This window comes from Sinocyclocheilus anshuiensis, unplaced genomic scaffold, assembly GCF_001515605.1.
Source record: "Sinocyclocheilus anshuiensis isolate Anshui unplaced genomic scaffold, SAMN03320099.WGS_v1.1 scaffold437, whole genome shotgun sequence".
In the NCBI taxonomy this organism is placed as follows: domain Eukaryota; kingdom Metazoa; phylum Chordata; class Actinopteri; order Cypriniformes; family Cyprinidae; genus Sinocyclocheilus; species Sinocyclocheilus anshuiensis.
Window position 1 is genome coordinate 1,021,856 of NW_015539902.1, and position 23,415 is coordinate 1,045,270.

The 23,415-nt window shown below is 35.0% G+C and overlaps 1 protein-coding gene across 1 annotated transcript in view; it reads right to left on the reverse strand.

Moving 5' to 3' along the window:
• The window catches only part of LOC107686127 (UV radiation resistance-associated gene protein-like), a 128,673-nt gene that overhangs the window by 69,847 nt on the left and 35,411 nt on the right, over positions 1-23,415 (reverse strand). Inside the window, exons 8-12 of the mRNA XM_016482985.1 lie at positions 19,566-19,692; positions 13,482-13,566; positions 10,640-10,727; positions 10,141-10,201; positions 5,303-5,468 (exon numbers count right to left, since the gene is read on the reverse strand). Coding sequence (XP_016338471.1) covers positions 5,303-5,468; positions 10,141-10,201; positions 10,640-10,727; positions 13,482-13,566; positions 19,566-19,692 — 527 coding nt within the window. The remainder of the gene's footprint in view (positions 1-5,302; positions 5,469-10,140; positions 10,202-10,639; positions 10,728-13,481; positions 13,567-19,565; positions 19,693-23,415) is intronic.

Below are 23,415 nucleotides of genomic sequence, written 5' to 3' on the forward strand. Positions count from 1 at the left end.
ATGCGGAACGCAACAAATCGGGACGCTTGGTGGGGGACGTCTGCACTAGACATAACTGAGAATCAGAAATGTTTCAAGGCCTAATCTGAGCCAGCCGCAGCTAGGGATGTGGTCATTTCTACTGCTGGAGGACTCGACAGATAAATCACACACTATTATCTTTTTTAAAACTATTTTGTCTATGTAAAAGAGCTGAGGAGTAGCTAAGCCTCACTAAACGTAGTGACGCTAATAATTTACAGGGATAGCTCAGGCAGAAATTAAAATGCAGTAATCGTATTCCAAACCTGACTTTTTTCTTGTGCGGAACACACAAGATACTTTGAAAATTGTCATAAAAGTTTTCAACAAAGTGAGGTTATGTAAATGATAACAGAATATCTGGATTGAAATACATTTTACAGTAGTTTAACAGTAGGGGTGCTCCGATTGATCGGCTACCGATCATTATCGGCCGATAATCACGTTGGGATGATCTATCGGCGGTCTCTAAAAGGCCGATCTCAAGCTGATGACACTGCCGTGAGAGGTTTGGCACGACATGCAGCAGCACCGTCTCAGTCTCTGTCCGGCGCGGATGAAATAATTATAATGCTGAAGGTGAGGTACTCACCTTCATATTTCTTCATTAAATAACTTACAAAGTAATTTGAAAACCTTGTGTGAGATGTAATTTCACAAACAGCATGAGTGAATCACCGCGCGAATGGCTTCAAATCACCACACAACGCGTCTGTCTATAAGCGAGCTGCACAGTTGACACAGGAATTGTCACTTGCACAATCGAGGCAGTGTCACATCATCACTAAAGTTTATACAAGTAAAGTAAAGTTTTTGCATTACTTTTTAATTCTTGCCAGTGTTTAAGCATTCAGCGCTCGCGCACTCTCCTGTAGACCGTGCGCTCATGCACACTTGCAGCGCGCACACATAATGCCAGATTCACATTACTCTGCAGTGCGTGGTATGCAGAGGCGGACAGTAACTAAGTACATTTACTTGAGTATTGTACTTAAGTACACTTTTTGAGTATCGGTACTTTACTTGAGCATTATTTTTTCTGGAAACTTATGACTTTAACTTCACTACATTTGAAAGACAAATATTGGCCACAGATCAGTAGCGGACTCCTGTGTGAAAGCTGCTTCTCCTCACAAGAGTCACCTAAGAGGGGAATTTCCGCCATTTTCAAAAATGAAATTCAGGCCCTGAATAAATGTCTAAAAATCCTGATTGAAGTATCACTATAAATAGTTATAAATTATAAAAAGAAGGCTTTAAAAAGATCTGTATCGGTGATCGGTATCGGCAGATACTGTTTTCTGTGATCGGTGATCAGCCTCAAAAATCCTGATCAGAGCACCCCTATTTAACAGTAGCTCAAGCTGCTTTAAAAATAGCTTTTAGATAGTTAGTTGCATTTATTATAAAATGATGTGTAGTTTAATGCAAACACCCTAAGTTACATGGATTTAAATAAATGCTAAACTGCATAATCAAAAACAATAATCTAAAAGTTTAAGATATTATCCGCTTCAATGTACACTACAGTTCAAAAGTCTGGGGTCGGTAAGATTTTTTTTTTTTAAAGAAGTCTTTTATGCTCACCAAGGCTGCATTTATTTGATCAAAAATACAATAAAAACAGTACTATTGTGAAATATTATTAATTTATTACAACATTTGTTTTCTATTTTAATATATTTTTAAATGTAATTTATTCCTGTGATGGCAAAGCTGAATTTTCAACAGCATTACTCCAGTCTCTAGTGCCACAAGATCCTTCAATAAAATTATTCTAATATGCTGATATATTATTACTATTATCAATGTTGAAAACAGTTGTTATGCTTAATATTTCTGTGGAAACCATGCTATTTTTTTTCAGGATTCTTTGAAGAACGGTAAGTTAAAAAAGAAGAGCATTTATTTGAAACAGAAAACTTTTGTAACATTATAAATGTCTTTATTGTAATTTTTGATCAATTTAATGCATCCATGCTGAATAAAAGTATACATTTATTTTTAAAAATCCTACAGACCAAAATTTTTAAACAGTAGTGTATATTAATATTATTTAATACATTTATTATTACTATAATTATTAGACAGACATCTTTAGTGGTACATTGCATCTCATTCATCTCGTTTATTTCAGTGCGTCATACCACCTGTTTTTTTTAAGAGTGTCCCAATCAAACCACAAGTTTCCTGTGGCACAAAAAATAGAACATGGTGCTAGTAATGCCGACACCATGGCTTTGGTTTCCAAGGAATGCATGAACTGATAAAAACTGTACATTGAATGCATGGATAAAATATCTGCCAAACGCCATCGTAAAAAAAACAAAAAAACAATACATGTTGAAAAATCAATCAAGGCATGCAAATATTGTTTTTTTTATTATGAGTCATTTCCGAGCACTTGTGCCCATCCCTAGCTGCAGAGTGATCAAGCCATCACACAGCACGAGGGGAAGAGCTGGCACAATCCAGGATCTTTCTTTCAGCCCCCATCTCTCTTACCTCTCCATCTTCATCCTCCTCATTTATAAGCTGTTGAAATCAGCCATTAATCCTACATCAAAAGTGGAGAAAGGCATCTCGACCCCGTCATTCAAAAGGAGGCCCATCTGATTATAACAATCCAATTTTATTGCGAGTTTCATTAAGGGGCTTTTTGCCATGTGCGGAATGCAGGAATGTGATACCTCTCTGGGCATGTGCACCGCAGACATGTAATCAGCACACACCAGCAGCCTCGTTTCTTGGATCGCTTCTGCTTAGTTACGGCACCAAAACACAGAAAAACAATAATTTGAATGAGGTAGCCGGTGCTGTAATTGCAGTGCCCACACATTCTGCAGTTAAAATGTCAGGGTCTTCGGACCCCACAGGCCAAGCCCGAAGAGTGTGCATCCGTCTCCATGGCAAACACAGCACAGTATGCAAACAAAAAGTCAAATTACATGCATCTTAACACACGGTAGGGCAACATCACACCCTGAGGATGCAATTTAACATGAAACTATGAAGATTAGGGTAAATAACTGCATTCATGACAGACCAGGCAAAAGTGGTGGTTTCAAGAGTTGTGAAAGAATCCCATTAGATGATGAAATGTTACTCTAGCCGCTAGAGCTATAAACATAGACATAGGATGGATGTCAAAGGTTAAAACTGGTTTACAAACAGATTTGGAGGAATAGAATGAACCTTAGAATTAGTAGTGCACTTAATATTGCTGTCCCCAAATGACAACAATGCACCTGTAACTCAGAGGTTTACAAAAATTTCATTTAAAAAAAAAGTATGATTTAGGAAAAGAAATCTCTCTTTACCATTAACAAAAGAATGGAAGCCCATTTCTGCCATGGAATAAAAAAAAATATACGTAATATATAATATATAATATATATATATATATATATATACACAGTGGGTACGGATATATATATATATATATATAAAGGTACTTGCGACTTTTTCCTCACAATTCTAGCTTCTTTTCTCACAATTCTGAGTGTATAATTCACAATTCAGGCTTTTTTTCTCGCAATTCTGAGGAAAGAATCTGCAATATATAAATGAAAAAGTCAGCATAGTGAGATTAAATCGCAACTGCAAGTTGATAACTGCCAATTCTAAGAAAAGTCAGAAAATTGCTACATATAAACACATAAACTATAAATTCGCAACTGCAAAAAAAAAAGTTTGCATTTTGAGATAAAAAGCCACGATTACCTTTTTAATTTGTGGCATGAAAAAAATGCAAGATGTAAACTCAGAATTCTGGTGGAAAAAAGTCAGATTTGCAAAATGTAAACTTCTGAGTTTATATCTCGCAATTCTGACGTTTTTCTCAGAATTATGAGAAAAAAAATTCAGAATTATGAGATAAAATGGTAGCAATTCTTTATTTCGTGGCTGAAATGGGCTTCCATATAAAACTGACAAAAAAGGCCAAAATTGAAATAAATAAACAAGAAAAAAATCATTAGAACTTTACAAAAAAAAAAACATAAAAACTGCAAATTTAAAAAACGCTGTAAATCTGCTAACATCTCAATCATGAAGTTATGCAGCTTTGATAAAATGTCAATTAGTAAGATACACAAAAACGCTCAAACTCAAACTTAAAGGCACAATATGTAATTTTTTGCCACTAGAGGGCGCGTATTCAAAACAAACAAAGAAACAAAGGCGTAGTTTGATGACGCCGTGACTGAGTGTGGAATCATGGGAGTTGTCATCTTCATCCCCACAGCCGAAGCAATCCGATGGGCCTCGGGCAGAAATCATGTTCATGGATGAGCTAATGTATTAAAGATTTATTAACGTCGTAGTATGAAGCAGAGTGAGGCGGAACGCCGCTGAAGCAAAACGAGGCCGCTGAACGAGCGCGACACACGACTCGAAAGCAGCGGAGCTTTTATTATGCCACAGTCGACCGCTTCCGCTCCTTCCGGAAAGCAGCAATGTTTTATTATACTAGATACATTTGAATGTTGTGTTATAATGCTACTCTGTGTGGTCGTCACCTGTCTAATAAAATACATAGCATATTAAAGCGTCTTTGGTGTTTCCATGTTTTCTACAAAACAAAATGGAAATCGAGGGGTTATGACGTCATTGGCAGGCGACACAATGACACTATGGACACGGTCTGTGTCACTAGTTAAAATTACTTATTTCTCTGGATTTAAACATTCTTCGAAACATTTGGGATAATGTAAGTACACAAGTCAGCAAAATATATAAAACTGTTCTAGTGGTTTTTGGATATTTTAATAAAAAAAATCTTACATATTGTGCCATTAAGACACCAATGAGACCCTCTTTCTATTTATCTAGTTATTCATCTCCCATGCTGCAGCAGACGTGGTAATCTACTGAGAGGGAGGATGAGATAAAAAGATGAAAAAAAAGAGAGTTAAAGAGGAATGGATGAAAGGGAGGCGAGGTGGGCACATGAAAGTCAGAACCCCGTGGCGTTTAAGTAGCGCTTAATCCAAGAAAGGCCTTAAACCACCCCTGAACACGCATATTGAACCAGACAGGTGGACAAATTACACACACATAAACCACAGGTGCAAAAAGATGCACAAATATTCCTGTATTAAAGGAAGAACGTTTTTAGAGCGTAATGCATAAGATAAATCAATTGGTTTGCTTTTGTTGCTTTTCTACTGTCAACTATTAATAATAAAAAAAAAAGATTTATGTGATACAGTGCTATGAAAAATGTAGTTGAATTAATTACGAAGCAATAAAACTTAAAGAATCTGAAAATCATTCTTACTCTCTCTCCTTCTCTGTGAGTTTGTCACTGATGGTGTCTTTGATGGAGGAGCGGGAACCCTTGTGGATGACTGGATACCTGAGCGGAATCTGCAGGAAGCTCGATATCATCAGCACCAGGTGTGCCGTATAACCCAGAGCCACCGCAACACTCCCATCATCCTTTGCTGCAGCAAACAGAGGAAAACACAGGGGAAAAAAAGTTCAAATAAGAGAAAATAAAACTCAAATAAGACAGGTGAATCTCGAAGAAAGGTCTGGGTCACATTTAACCACCGAAAATCAAAAAGGATAGAAATATAAAAAAAAAAAAATGAATCCTATTTTTAGGATCATCATTTTATTAATTTTTTTTTTTTTTTGCATTGTGACATTGTTTTCCTGACAATCACATTTCCAACCCAATGTTCACATTACTGTAATGCCTCTGCATTATAACAGTTCATTCTCATTATAGACATTTATATTTATAATAAAATACATAACACAAAACACATTTAATTACAGCTTAAATAGTACTTTAATAATATATTATAATCATAAATAATATTAATAATATAGTGTCTAATAAGTTATATATGTATTACAAAATTCATTCTCATTATAGATTTTTTTTTATAATAAAATACACAAAAACAAAACATTGATTCATTAAAGCAAAAACTACAATGCTGAATGCTAAAAATATTTTAATAACATAATTATACATAATAATAATAATAATACAGTCTCTAATAAGTGATATATTTGTTACAAATTAATTCTCAATATAGAATTTTATATAATAAAATACATAAAACAGAACACACAAACTCTTAAAGCAAATAATTACAATACTGAATATTAAAATATTTTAATAATAATATTTTAATAACATGTTAGAATAATTATAAATACTATTAATAATATAGTGTCTAAAAAATTATATTTATATAACACAATCATTTCTGTAATTTATTATTTGACAAACCTGTTTGTTTAAGAGAACACTAAATGTCACAATGCAAAAATATTATTCATACAAAATGGTTCTTCATTATTTATACAAGCCTACAACCTCAAGATTTGTACATTCTGTTTTAAAGGATGAGTCACAACAATTGAAGTTAATTCACTCCAATCTGAGGTTATAAAACAGAGGCCATTTGTTAAGTTGATGGAAGCTGATGAAGGCCATTCATTTTGTTGAGTCTCCTTAGGGCCTTTGAGTTATAAGGAGCCACATAATAACTAATACCATGCAAAACTTCAGTTCACCCCAGCGATGCCCTTTCCTGATGGGGTCAAAGGCATCACCAGAGGCTAAAAGCTACTCTAAAAAAACAAGGATCGGCTAATGCTAGTGTTCAGTCTTTAAACATGTATAATCACACTCCGACGTGTGCATTTCCTAAATAATTATATGCAATCTAAATCACTCTGATGGCCCCATTACTGTCTGAACGGCAACCTTTCAGGGCATTTCTAGCAAATTCAAACAAAAAGCCCAAATGCCAAACAAAAAATATTTGGTTGCTGAGCAACTAGAAGGACAACAGGTCAGCTGGTTATTATGGGTTGTGAAAAAAATAATGCAAAAAGCTTTTTTTTTTCCTCTTAAAAGTAGCCATAAAAACCACACTTTTCATAAACATGCATCCAAACTACATTTCCCAGACATCCCTACAACTACACATGCTTCATTGTACTCATTACATTTCAGCTTACAGAAGGTTTCCAGGCTAGAACAGCCACATATTTCCAAATGAAGAAAATAAGCTGTGGACACAGACCATATCACTTATGGAAAGCTATGTGAGATTTATTTAGTATAATAAGTTGTATATGCATAAGAGTTGCCGTGCTTTCAAAATGCATGAGAAACTGTGCCAAGCAATAGCCACATATGTGAAAGACTGCATATGCATGTATGTGAATGCGTGTCGTTGAGTGCGAGGTTCAACCTGGCTTCCATTAACCTCTCTGTTCTTTTGAAGTCATGCCTCTCCTGCCTGAAAAAGGCCAAACCTGATTCCCTGCGATATATACAGTGCTGCCTAAAGGACTCATGGGAAATGAGATGAATAACTCTCCCCACAGCCAGTACAACAAAGGACATCACTTGTACCCATCACACACAATTCATTCTCCTTATTAAAAACCCCAAAAGCCTAACTATAGTACTTGGAGATGAATGCCCTAATAAAATCCTTTTCTCTTATATAATGCGAGAAGTCAGAAGGTCCGACCACGGTTCTTGCTGTGTGAATAACTGACTAGAGTGATCTCACTCGTAACCACAAGCTGAAGGGTTCTGTGGACACAGGGCTCCATTGATCAGAACAGAAGAGGATGATTGATTGATGGCCTGGAGCCTGTGATCCACAGCCAGACTGAAGAAAGCCAGAAATCAAGGGAATTGCAGCCAGTGAAGCAGAACTGACTGGGGATTCAAGAGCTCCTCTCCAGATGAGTTTAGATTTGCTGTATCTCATTCTGATTTAATTCAGAGAGTGATGGCTGGAAATTCACAGTTACCAATACAGAGAAATCTGGAGTAAATATTTCTGACTTTTTTACGCAGACATATACTGTATTTGTGACATGTATTGAATACAATTTAATGACATCAAAATGAACAGTTTGCTGAAATTTAATGAAAAGTTTATGAAAATTCACTCAAAAAAAAAAAAAACTGAAATGTAACAAATGTGCAATATTTTACTTATATGAGCAACATTTTGGAGCCAAACGGGCACCATTTTCATTTTAAAATGGCCAAATATCAACTGATTCATCAGCTCAGGTTAACTAAAACCGTAAAAAAAACATTGTTACTTGAAATAAAATAAATGTTAACTTGGAAAAAAAAAAAATATTTACACAAACACACACACACACACATACATATCCATACATTTATATTAAATTTTCATGTAACAGCCAGTATTTGCATCTGTATTTGTATCTGTAACAATCACAAAATTATTCGTATCTGTATTCGGATAAAACCAGGTGGAACTTCGTACAGTTACTTGATAAGACAGTTATGACTATCTTTTTTTATCACTGAACAAATATGCCATGTTAAACTAAAATAATTATTAATTTCTACAAATAAATGTATCATACAAGCAGAGAGATGTCATGACAAACGTTTAGTGATCATTTGAACACGACTGAATTAATTCAAGGCGCACATTTTCATTACGCAGAATTCTTTAAGCGAGTCTTTTTATTTTTTTACTTCACTAAACAAATGTGCGTGTGCCACGCAAACCAGCAAAAAATAAAGAAGTAAACATGTAGGCCTAGTAGAAAATGTATCTGTATCTTAGATGATTATTAGCCTACTATTGAGAGAGAGCTGGTTTGGTTTTTGAGAGACTGAGATGCACAACACGGCTGTTTGATTGGTGAGCGCGCTGTGCTTATTCCATTCATTCGTGTATCATATCGTAGCCTAAGGTTTAAATCATTGCCTTTTAAATATACACAAATAATAGAACGTGTATGATGTATTATTTTAGTTGATATTACTCTTGCCAAGCTTTGATTTCTGAGGTGCACGGAGAGGCAACAGCAATGCTGTGTTTAATATGCGCTCTGTTCATTCATAAAGTTTACATTCATTCACTTCACACACGCATTATTGCGTGACTTTAGAGGTCTATGTATAATATTGCGCTGATCCCCTGGCTCACCTGCTATCTAGCAAACACCAGACTGTGCCAGCCTCAGCTGAATATTCAGGCAGAATTATTCCTTATCCGTTATTCATTTTTGAAGCCTTTATCCGTGCCATTCCGAATAAGGTATTCGGCTTCGGGCACACCCCTAATTATTACATTACATATTTTAATTTTACATGCAACATAGAGAAAGTCAGAAAGTAACAGCTATACGCAATATTGTAATCTTAAAATTCACGTAGTACTTGCAAACTCTGTGCATGCATTACGGTTAATGCATGCTCGAGTAGTTGATTGTTTCTGACAGAGCAGACTAGTGGTTGAAGTAGTCGATCACTCGACTAGTCTATGCAAGCCCTAATATATACACACACACACAACATATACTATATATATATATCTGTGTGTGTGTGTGTGTGTGTGTGTGTGTGTGTGTGTGTGTGTGTGTGTGTGACCCTGCCGCACACACACAAAAAAAAATATCTATCTATCTATATATATATATATATATGTGTGTGTGTGTGATATATATATATATGTGTGTGTGTGTGTGTGTGTGTGTGTAAAAAATACATAATACAATACATTATTTCAATATGATGTACTATAATAACGAAAACAGAAATACAAATAAATATTATAATATATATTTTAATATATGATATAAATATATATTAAAAATTATAGTCATTTCTTAAAAACACAAAAAAATGACAAAAACAAACAAAATTACTAAAACTTTCAATTTAAAACAAAAATGGAAAATACAAAAATAACGAATTAAAAATATTAATAAAAAGTACTGTATTATTTTAACAATACTAAAAAAAAAAACACTGGTTCAGATCCCTCCTTCTGCTTAGTATGCTTAGAGAAAAAAAAACATATATTTAAAAATGTTGTATGATTTGCCACTTTATACATGTCCAAAGAACAAACAGTGCAGGATGAATTACAGAAGTTTAATATTTAGTGTGAAGGATTTCACAAAACTATATTAGAGAACAGAAAATGAGAATTGTTTTTGTCAAGCTGACTAGATTCTTGGACCGACTCAAGAGAAAGCAAATATTGATCAATTCATAGGTTAATTAATAAATCAGTCTGTCACCACTTGAACAACAGGAATGTTCATTGTGTATATTTAATTGCCAAACTCCAAACTTACCTTGAAAGTCTTCCGAATTGGGCAGTTTGACACCACAAATCACATAATCATTCTGATTGTTCTGCAAAGAGAACAAGAAAACAACAGAAAGGCAGTTGTGAGGCACAGCATTCTGGAAACAGCATGAACAGCCGATTAATCAAATCCTTTAAGCAACAACTGAGAAAGCTTGGCAGAGGATAGTTTGGTCTGAATGTGGTTTTCTGCTCATTTTCAGTGGCTTTATTCTGTAAACTGATTTGACTGGCAGCGGGACTCTGTGGGTGCCAGTCAATGTACGCACTGAACAGTAGTTCTAGGTCATACTGAGATGGTGGGAAACCAAAACTTGTTAACAGCCAGTAACACCAGAGTCTGCAAAGACCCTGACCTCTAACATTCCCAGCAAGCCACACGCTCCAGTCATCAGCACAAAACAAGACAGACAGGAATCTGCACTATGAGTGTTTCTGTTGAGCGTGTTTGAGTGTGATGTTTGTGTGTGGAGTTAAACACTCACCACATCAATGGGATAAATGTAAGACAGCTCTGATATAAGCTGACGACAGCGGAAGGTGAGCTGGGCGTTGGATTTTAGAAACAGCTCTCTGTTGAAGAACAAACAGAAGAAATTCACCATATATTCAAAGTGTAAACAAAAATCTAAATTATTTTTATCATTAAAATAAAAATAATAAATTACTCTTTATTTCTATATGATATGATATTATTAATACGTTATATAAGTTCTGTTACAATATTTTTTACATCATTTATTATTATTATTATTAATATTAATCTTTATTTATTTCTAGGTTGATACATATTAATATATTATTAGTGTTGTAGTATATTAATAATTAATTGTAATATTTTAATTAAATAATTAATAATATTTAAGAAATACATTAACATTTTTAAATTAATATTAATCTAATAAATAATATTATATTGCTGTTATAATATAGTTGTTATTATTATCATCATTTATCTTCATTTTATTTCTAGATTGATATGATTTAATATTTGATTTTAATTGCAATAAATTTATAATAATAATAATAACTTATTAATAATTATTAATAATAAAAGTTAAACGACATTAATAACTGTTGTTATTATTATTATTATTAATAATAATAATTGAAAACAAATTAGGATGATGATTATTATTATTATATAAAATTAATACACATGTGTAAATATATTATTCTAGAAAACCTGTGTTCGTACATCCACTAAAAACTAACTTGTGAGCAACTGGTTAAAAACAGTAGCTCTAGCAGCATTTGTGTGCAGATGTCATATGGATATATATGGATATTTATATTTCTCTAATAAAAAGAAATTCACACACGTTTTAGTGTCCAAAATTGTCTAAATACTTTTTGGGGCTACTGTATAACTAGCAGTAGTCAGTCACACAAGACAGGAAATAACAGGGAGTCCAAATGACATGAAGAAAGAGGAAAAAAAGAAAAAGAAGAGGAAAGAAGTATTAATTGCAATGTTTATATTAGCTTTAGGAAGTTCACTTCGCTAATGATGCTCTGAATCATCTCTCTAGTAATGGTAAGAACTACTCAATTATCATAACTGCCCAATTACAATGAACTTCCTTCACTCTGACCCCATCCTCCAGTGGTACAACCAACCCTAATCAGGACACATATGTCAAGAAGGGGACACACCATTACCTCAGGACGGGGGGAGGCTGGGGACGGGCAAAGCTAAAACCAAGACCTGTCTAGGTGAGGTGCAAAGGGTTGAAAAAATGTTTACTTTTCATGTTCAGCTTTCAGCTACTGGGTCTGTGACTTGAGGAGAAAGATGAAGAGTAATGATAGAGGATAATGTGGTATTCATTTACAGCCATGAAAAAGAGGCAGGAAGGAAGTAATGATGAGGTATGAAGGATATACCTTCCTTACTGGACTATAGCTTACATGTGGGTCCACCAGTCCTGCTCTACACCACCCAAAATCCGGTCAAAACATTTCTATCCAACCACTGTTAAACTGTGAACATAACTTGATCTGTCTTTACTGGAAGTGGGTCTCCAAAGTGCCAAAAACAGCATGAGATGCAAATCAGTGCCCAGAGACATCTGTCTGAATGTGTGTGACGGTAGTGGCAATACTTTTAAGATGAATTAATTTAAAGTTGTATTTATATTTTATAAGAAATAAACTACCGGTCAAAAGTTCGGAATAATTAAGACTTTTTTAAGAACGTTTTTTAAGAAATCTCTAATGCTCATCAAGGCTGCTTTTTTTTTTTATCAAATAAAATACTGAAAACATACAGTAAAAACAGAAATATTGTGAAATATTATTACAGCTTAAAATAACTATTTTCTATTTGAATATATTTTAAAATGTAATTTATTCCTGTGATGGCAAAGCTGAATTTTCAGCAGCATTACTCCAGTCTTCAGTGTCACATGATCCTTCAGAAATCATTCTAATATGCTGATTTGCTGCTCAAGAAGCAAATTTCTATTATTATTAATGTTGAAAACAGTTGTGCTGCTTCATATTTTTGTGGAAACCATGATACACTATCATTTAAAAGTTTGGGGTAAGTCAAAAAAATTAATTAATTAATTAATATTTGTATTCAGCAAGGATGCAATTTAATTATTCCAAATTGTTGGCTAATATAAACAAATATATTATATAAACATAACAAATATATGAATAAATATAATAAATATTATATTTGTATAATATAAAATATATATATAATCATATAAAGAAAATCAGTTGTTGATGGAGTGGTCAGTGAAAGTGAGTGCTTGACACATAAGCCTTGGTGATCATGTGGGTGATGATAGTTCAAGACTGGATTATATCATTTCCTGATCCCATTTCCCCCTTCTGACTACTGATATTTATTAAAAAATGTTTTTAAAAAAGCAAAATGGACAAAAAAAGCATAAATGATAGCAATGTTTATTGCAGCATTACCCGAGGCCTGACATCTGTGCTTCAAACAAGAGTTTGAGGAACACCACAAGTCGTACAAAAGCATTATTTCAGAGGTCAACCCACTGTGTGTGACCCTTTGGGTCGTGTCAAACCCATCAGCGCTGGCACAACATAATCTGCTTATTGTCACACAATGCAATTCGAGTGGGTGGGAAAACACAAATATATCCAGCATGCCCTCAGTCTGCTTGAGTTGACCGTCTAATCTCCAAAAGCGCTCCCAAAAAAACGACAGAACGAAGGAGTACCAGATTCTGCAGCCCATCACGGTAATGTCTGACAGATGTGAGACCACTGGACTGGAGGGTAGAGAACGAGGGATGAAAAAGAGAAAAGAGAGGGACGGATAATTGCAGGCTGCCAATCACTCACCTTTTGGCAGTGCATTCCTTCTGTAACTCCGTCAAAGACTTGCACTCAGACTCCAGACCCTGATGCTTGGTAGACGACGCCTCCTCTGGGGAGATGAACAGACAGGTGGAGAGAATAAAAGAGAGAGAAAAGACGGGAATGAGGTGAATGAACAGGTAGTCTCATGTGTGTTTGTACAGGTGAGTAGGTGTGTCTCATTTTGATGGCAGTCTATTAAATTGTACCGTCTTAAAACATAGTCTTTCATCATTATAAAAACATTTCCTCTACAGGGCAACATAAAACTAATTGAGATTCAAAAAATGCTTGCAGGGTTTTTTTACATAAATATAACGGCTCAGCATTATAATAAAAAGACGAGACCATATAATCAAAACACTCCTGACTTGAAATTTGGATAACGGAGCAGGATAAGACATGCTTAGATTACAAAAAGTCTGACAGAATTTAATGATGAAATTGTGAAACTCCACAATCTTAAATACTCTGGTAAACTGTTATTGTACTTGAGTACATTTATGGGTGTTTCTTGAACTATGAACTTTCTTGAACTACTCTGACCTTGTGAACTTTTAAAAAATACAATTAAAATATTCTTATTTACAAGTAATATTTATCAAAAATGTTTGTATTTCATCACAATTATGGTACACTAATCGAGTACACTCAATTTTGTTAAAATGTTATTGGGGGCAAAATTGTTGGTTATGGTGGAAATGATGCCACAACTGAATGTAGTAATTTTTATAAAGATTGGTCAAATATATTTTTACACACATTTCAAAATGGTTTGTGTTTATTTCATTTTTTCAGATTTTCAAATTAAAGTTACATTTAAAATTATTATTTTCCTTTTTTTTTATTTTACAATTAACAATAAATAACAATGAAACAATGAATTCTAAACATGAAAGGTATTTGAAAGTAGAAAAAAATAAATGAAGGCATGGAAAACTACAATGAAAAAAAATCTAAAATAAAATGCTGTGACCTATATATAACAAAAAGGGGAAAAAAATAAATGTATTAGATAAATGTGTAATAAAAATCAATTTCCTGAAGTTTAACATGCACTTTGAAACAAAGCTCCAAAAGAAACAATGCATATTAAAACCCCCAAATTACAAAAATACAAAATAATATTGTCTCTAGCTGCTGCTCTGTGCAGAAATCCAGTATGTTTGTGTACATTCAAGGAAAACAGAACAGTAAATCTCCATCTGATTGCTGGAAAGAGATACACTCTGCCCAGATTAACTGGCTCTAAGGGTTTTGCTGATGGTGTTCAAAAGACATTTCCCAACCTAGCCTGCATGGCCAATTGGCCATATAACCCTCATGTGATCAAAGCATCAGCCAGGAGCGTGTATGTGTGTGTGTGAGAGTGAGCTGCTGTGAAATTCATGTGTCAGCCCCACTTCTATGCAATACTGTTGTGGTCCATTATTTCAGACATAATATCCACAGAAGAGGGAAAAGATAGAAAGAGACAGAAAGCAAGAGAGATGAATAAGTGAGAAACGAAGAGAGGAGGAGGTTTTAAATTCCCTCTACAAACAGATCAAAAGGAGGATAGGCTGAAATTGTGGTGTGCCTCAGGTCTCTGTATTTGGACCAATAAATATACAGTGCATACAGTATATATTCACACAAATGCACACACACACACACACACATATATATATAAATATATATATATATATATATACACACACACACACTATTATATCTTACTACATCTGTTCAAGATTGCGTGAAGATTCTTCAAAATACCATTTTTTCCCAAGGAAGAAAGTCATACGGGTTTGGAATGTCATGAGGGAGCGTAAACGACGACAATTTTCATTTTTGGCTTCACAATTCCTTTAAAGAGTTGATTCTTGTCTGTTCTTTTCCACTTCACTTACATAAAATAAGAAGATGAGGGAAGATGAGTGTGGAAAGCGAGAAAATCAAAGCAAATTTTTGTTTGTTTTTTTAAAAAGGGGGCAAAATTGCTTTGTTCTGACCCGCACTTGTAAAAACAGAGAGCGTCTGCTTTATAATATGCCTCACATTCTCTTCTCTTTTACTGCTCTGTGGGATCTCTGTCCCAAAGCAAACCTTGGCGGGACATCCTGGACCCTGGTGCTGTCTTTCTGAAGACATGGGAGGTGTGAACCAGGGAAATTGGAAGAGAGATCATTGTCGCTGGAGCAAAGCGATCCCATATGCAAAGCCTTGAACCTCTCATTAGGACGAGACAGCAGGAAAAAGAAAAAGGGCGAGAGGCAGAGAGATAGGCTGGAAGGTCTAAATGCTTTTGTTCTCTACTTGTTCTTTAAACGATCCCCTATGACAACTCTGCTTTAGTAATATCGTCTCTCTTGGCCATCAGAGTTGTCAGCACCAGGTTAAGACCTCCTCTTCGCCGCCTGCACCTTTCTTAAAGACTACTGGCAGGAAGTCATCTGCGTTTGCTCTGGAGAAACAACAGCAGAGGTTAAAGGGATTGTTCACCCAATAATATAAATTCTGTCATCATTTACTTACCCTCTATCTTTTTTCAGTTGTGAAGCACGAAAAGACATTTTGAAGAAAGCTTCAGCTGTTTTTATCCATACAATTAAGTTAATGAGGACCAAAACAACACTGGACTACAGAGGTTTTAATTGTAAGGTCAAAAACAACCATTGAGACAATATAAAAAATACCTTCTTTTATCTTCCACAGAAACAATTGATCTCATTAACGAAAAATTAAAGATGAAAATATTCATTGGCAAAACATTTTTTATTTTCCCAACGATAATGAGATGAAAAATACACATAAAAGCTAAACCACAGAAAACTGAAGCAAACAGGTGTTCTAATGACCAAAAGGACTAGTAAACGTGTGTCCCCTTGCTCTGTACTGATATTTTTTTTAAATTCTTTAAATTTTCCTCTTCGTTTGTGGAGTTCCTCTACATCTGACGTTTACAGGCCCATGGTCCCGAGCACAACTACCGATCATAACAACGTCAAATCGCTTTTACGGACATAATTTACAACATGTGCGCGGACGTGACGAGAAATTAGAGCGAGGGAAACAGTACAGAAAGCTTGACCCTGCAAAGCTTTATTCTGTGCTTCAATGGAAACGAGGAAGCGCTCAGTGACCAGAACCAGCGGGGGAGTGCGAAAGCGCATGACTGCAGCTTTGTACATTAAACAGAGATGAGACGTGGTTACACTTAAGTCATTTTGTGCAATTTCTTGCAATCTCCCTTTGTAAGTGGGATAAACTACGGTAGTTTTGGAAGGAGGCTTTCATGCTGTTTCTAGGAGTGCTGGTCCGGTTAGTATCATAGAAAATAAGTGGTGACTGACAACAGCTTAAAGGACCATTAGTGTTTAAATTAAATTTAGGTGTGGGGCATTTGTTAGCGAGAATGGGAAAGGCAGGCTTCAAATAAGAGGGACATGACGGGAAAGAAAAAAAGTTGGAATCTCTAGTTTCTTTCATGTCACTCCCTGAAGAGAGCGCTTTTCTCCCTTTTCTTTACTAATAATAACCCATTGAATATCTTTTATTGAGGAGATGTTGGCAAAGAAGGGAAAGGGAAGACCAAATACACATTTTTTATACATTGTCTGTTAACACTAAATAGAAAAACCTTACACATAAACAAATGCTAAGTGCATACCTTACGATATTGACTAATTTTAAGGAAGGAAGAAAGAAAGACCAATAAATCTCAAAATGAATGAAGTTGGGGGCGGGGGGGTCAAGCGGTGTGCCATCTTTTCCTCTTACTCCAGTTCAAATAATGTTTTCCTTCAGCTCTTCAAAAGTCTTTTCCTGTGTGTGAATGTGAATGGGCTGCTCCCTTCAGCTCCAGTCAGGACAGGCTTCTCTCGACAGAGGCTGTTGGGCAGACGTCATCCATCTAGAACAGACCTTTCCCTGAACCCCAAATCTGTTGTTTGTTTCTACACACTAGAAGGTTATGAACACAATGCATTGTGGGAAGGCAAGTGCCAGGCCACTCCATCATTATGGTTGTGCAAGCGTGCATATATGTATTCTTTATGAACCCACAGTATGCAGCCCAACCCTCTAGTCAAACACCATCCACCACATCAATCAAACTCACCTCTTCGTACCACCCGCCCATGCACAAAATTTGGCAAAATAAAAAGAGTGGGATTCAGAAAACAAACATGAATGGCAGGACGCTGTGACGAATGGGGCGGTAAGGAACTTTAGCTTTGGATAAACTCTGTATGTTCAATGTCCGCCTGCACAGACTGAATCTTTGATGGAAGCAGTGTAGAGTAACAGAAGAGAATAATGAGACCACTAAATCACAACAAACATGGGTGGTGGTGGTCTGGACGGGACAAAACTCCAGAAGTGCCATTTTGCTACAAGGGGATTTATCATTATAGAAAATGACAAAATATGACTAACAACATGGTTTAAATAGGCATGTATATAATATTTAGCAAAACATTTGCCCGAATCAGTCATGACAAGCAATGTATACGTCATTTGATTGGGCAGTACCACACAAATTCAAATCTCTGAAAGAGAATAAAAAATGCTCTGAAAATGGAATATCCAAATTCCTTCTTAAAGAAGTGTAGTGCTGTAAAACGATTAATCGCGATTAATCGCATCCAAAATAAAAGTTTTTGTTAACATAAAATATGTGTACTACTGTGTATATTTATTATGCATATATAAATACACAGACATACAGTATATATTTTGAAAATATTTCCATGTATATATTTTTAGTGCTGTCAAATGATTAATCGCGATTAATCACATCCAAAATAAAAGTGTTTAAATAATATATGAGTATACTGTGTACATTTATTATGTATATATAAATACAAACAAATGCATGTATATATTTATGAAAAATATGTTGTTTATATGTTAAATATATTTAGATATAATATAAAATATAATATAAATATCTACATGTAAATACATATATGTACATAATAAATATACACCGTACACATACATATATTATGTGAACAAAACTTTTATTTTGGATGCGATTAATTGCGATTAATCGTTTGACAGCACTAATTTATACTCATATAATTAATATTATATATAAATATATTTAATATATTAACATTACATATTTTCTAACTATATGCATGCATGTGTGTGTGTGTATATATATACATAATAAATATACACAGCACACACATATATAATGTAAACAAAAACATTTATTTTGGATACGATTAATCGCAATTAATCATTTGACAGCACTAAAGAAGTGCAATGGAATGTCAGATTCCCAACATGATTCCAAAAGGATGACATCATTTGAATACAGCAAACTACACAATTAATGGTAAACAATAGCATTTAGGCAATTCATTGAGTCTAAATTCCTGACATTATTACAAGATCATAAAATCTTTTTGGCAAATGTTTGCTGCGACAGGTGTGTAAAACATGGCAAACCATCTTTATTGCTAATCACTCACCTGCTAAACAAATGCTTACAATGCTGTTTGTGTTTTTTATATGTCACTGAATTGTTGTTTTTGTTTTTGGTTGGTTGGTAGATAGAGATATCAACTTGAATGATATCACAAATTATTGAATACATCACTAAACATCAAATATGTTCTGAATGGCTGCAATTTTGTTGCTTCCTGCAAATTTTTGCAGTTTAAGTGAGAACAGTAAAAATATTGTGTGCTGGACTCTGCTTGAAGGCTGGTTAGATGTAAAACAACTGCCTTGCTCAATTCAAGGCATGGAAATACATTTACATGAGAATGTGGACAGCCGGCGTTTTAAATCTGGAAATACATTTTAGCAGATGGAACTCTATACGGTCCTCCAAAGTTCTGGAACACGCATGAAGTTACATCAGTGAAAAATAAGATGAAGAGTTTCACAACACATTCAGTCTGACACACAGTTTTGGAAGAGAATGTTGCCTGATTGCAGATGTGTGGGGATATGAACCACTGGTGTATAATAGTATAAAGGAAGAAAAAGCATTTGAATACATATGATGTTTTTATTAACCCAAGTAGAACAGATCTCTCATTACTTGGATGGTTTGTGGAATTTGGTTACCTTTCTTTACAAGCTGCACTCTCTCTTTCTGCATCAGGTCCATTTCTCTCCCCAGCGCCTTCCTCTGTCTCTCCAACTCACACCTCAGAATCCCGATACGTAGCTGCATACACTCTCTCTCTTTTTTCTGGGGAAAGAGACATCATAATAGTGGATTATTATTTCCAACATATTCAAAAAAATTTACTGACTCCAAACATATATACGTGTGTGTGTGTGTGTGTGTGTGTGTGTGTGTGTGTAATATCACACACAAATATAATATATATTTTTGCATTGCCCTGTTGGAAAGAAAGCACATGCCAGAAACATTCACATTAATGTAATATAAAAGCAAGGGATGATTTTTTAAAGCAGATTACGGCAGACATCAGAGCCAGATCTTCCCTCAGCTTCTCCAGCACCCAGCACAGATGAGTCCACAGCAGATCTATCTAATCTACATCTACAGCCCTAAGGTTTTCGGGACTGTTAGTGAGCCAAATGCTCTAATGAGGACCAGTGACCTGACGAGGGTGAAAGTGAGATCGAGAGCAGATAGGAGAAGAAAGAAAGAGTGAGAGGAGAGATAACACGCAGGGAAAGTTCACTATGTCTTTAAACTCTATGATTGGTGGTGGTGATCCCTATCATAACCAGAACTGCAGAGTTTAATGCAGAACAGGATGGAGGAGCATCTCCAAATGTTTGATCCTCATGGCCTCCAGGGTCCAGTGGATACATATTTAGATTAAATAAACACTCAAACATGATGCAATTACAAAAACGCACAGCAAGGAAATCAATTTGATGTCTTTATATACAGAGACATAAGTGCACACCACAGGGTGCTAGGGAAATGGAGTGGAAGTGATAGCAATGAAATCTCCAGGATCTACTGGATCTTGTATTCTTGCACTTGGCAGCTGAGGAAGTGTCAATCAAAGAGATTGAGATAACACCTCTATCTTCAGATAGCTTGAGCCCTTATACGGTGGGAAAAGACCTAGTTATTGCGTGTTTACTATCAACGACACTGGCACGACAGACGTATGACATTTAACACATAGCTAAACATTTCAAAAGCACACATGCACGCTACAAGATTTTTTACAGGAAAAAAGTAGGGATTGATACACGGATTGATACGGATAAGGAAAAAATAATTTTCACAATGTTGTTGATGTTTAAATTGTATACTACTTTGTGCAAAAATAAAATAAAAAAAATAATTTAAAATGTAAAATTTAAAAATAAAATCTGAATTTAGGCATCACAACATTATTAAAATTATGAAAGTTTTTCATTTTGATATTCTTAAGACATCAAAGACAGTAGACATGACAGTAAAGGTTATGGGATCAACCGATTATTGGCGCCGATATCAAGCATTTTATGGTTATCGGTATCAGTCATTTTCAAAACCAATTAAAAACCATTTAAAAAATTGTTATTCTTAATTTTGACATTAATTTTCATTTTTCACCAGACACATATATCGGTTCAAAATATCGGTTATTGGTCTACTTCATATGTAATAATCGGTATCGTCCCTGAAAAACACATATCGGTCAACCCCTAGTAAAGGTAATCTACATGTAAAAAAAGGCAGAAATTAACATAACCAATTAAATATCTAATAATGGACAATATATCAATATCAGCTGTTAAAAAAAACATAAATATCATAAATATAAAAACAAATGTCAGGTGAAAAAATACAATTAAATAAAGTTAGCAAATAAATAAATACATATATACATAAATAGCTCTTCTAAAAAAAACATTTGATTAAACAAAAATGTGTCTAATTAAATACAAAAATCCAAAGATTAGTTGTACACTAGCATATAGATTATCTTCAAAGCAAGCACACATGGACTAAAAGCCACAAACCTTTAAGGCATGAAACTCACATCCTCTCACACACTAAAAGCACAGTCTGCTCTAATCGCCAGTAATGAGAAAGTACAGAATAATTCAATTAACATAGCAATAACCGGTACAGTGTGGTGAGCGTGCATGGGCTGATTGATTGCCTGAAATGCCCTAATAGGCTCAAAACTGACCTGAGGCCAGGGAGAAGTGACAGCATGGCTGTTTCAGTGGTGAACACTATGATCTGTAATCATCTTCGCATAACCTCAAGCCTGAGGGAAAACTCAAAACAGATTTTTGCTCATTAAGCACAGTAACTGATACACTTTGCAGGAATTTCAGACCCTCGCTGACTTTTCGTGCGGTCCAAGTAGCGCTTATGTGATTGAGGGAGAGTGTCAGCTATTAGTGTAAATGTATCCTGAAATTTGACATGCAGAGAACTTGCCAATTCGTTTTTTGGAAAGGAAGAGACTTCACAGTCATTCACAGAGACTTGACGAACCACCTAAGAAAGACGTGTGATAATATTCCCAGCATATGTAGGCTTCAGAAGGCTTTTAGAGTCTTTGGATTGAAATTGTGTGGGATATTGTTACACAAATTAACTTGGAATTATTGTATGCCGTATTGTGTTTGCTGTGCTTTCGCGTGTTTGTTCGTAAGATACGCTTCTCCACAAATTCATTTCACGTCACAATCATTTGGGTTCGAGCAACAGTGAGAGGACAAAAGGGAGGTGACTCATTCTTTGCTTTGGCCAACCAAAAAAAAAAAAAAAACTGGAACCAAAAAGGCTCATATGGTAAACAAAGTTTGAAAACAGAACGGCAAAACTCCAAAGAAAATGACAGACCACCAACATACTAGGACAGCGGAGATCAATAGAAGGTCCTGTGGACATCTCACCCTCTGAGAAAACAGCATTTCAACAGGTGGAGAGGCTGCCGCTATACAAACACTAAGCACTTAAACATCAAAGCCAGATGGAGTGTGTGTGTGTGGTATGGGCATCTCGAGTACTGGCGTCTTTATCACTCACAAGTGTGTGAGAGGGCGACTGGGAGTCAAGGAGTCTTTCATTCTCACTCATTCAAACAATTTCTGGTGTCATTCTAGGATGTGGTACATTTCAACACATTTCTATCCTAAAAACATATTTCAGGTACATTTAAGTTGGTCTAGCTGGTCTCCTTGTATGAACAAAATGGTGTTTAGCTGGTTAGATAGTTGGTTTCCCAGCTGAAAAGTGCCTAAGATCCAACTAAAACATCTAAACAGATCAGTCTAACCAACCAGCCAAGGATGGGAGACCAACTAACCACCTAAGGCTAGTTAAAGCCATTTTTAAAGAAGGAATATGATGCTCCTATCATGAAGGTTATTGTAAACAAACTACCACTACTGTTCAAATGTTTGAGGTCAGTAAGATGTTTAAAGTCTTTGAAAGAAGTCACCCAAGGCTGTATTTATTTGATCATAAATACAGTAAAAACAGTAATATTGTGAAATATTATTATAATTTAAAATAACTGTGTTCTATTTTAATATATTTTAAAATGTAATTTTTTCCTGTGATTGAAAGCTGAATTTCCAGCTGCCATTACTCTAGTGTTCAGTGTCACTTGATCCTTCAGAAATTATTCTAATATGCTGATTTGGAGCTAAAGAAACATTTCTTATTGTTGTCAAAAAACAGTCAGACTGCTTAATATTTTTGTGGAAACCGTGATACATTTTTTTTTTCAGGATTCTTTGATTAACAGAAAGAAAGAAGTAAGAAACAGCATTTATTTGCAACAGAAACCTTTAGTAACATTAACTTTTGATCAATTTAATGTGCTTAATTGTTGAATAAAATACTTAAAGGTATAGTTCACACAAAAATGAAAATTCATTAATTACTCACCCTCACGTCATTTCAAACCCTTAAGACCTTCGTTCATCTTCGGAACACAAATTAAGATATTTTTGATGGAATCTGAGAGCTGTC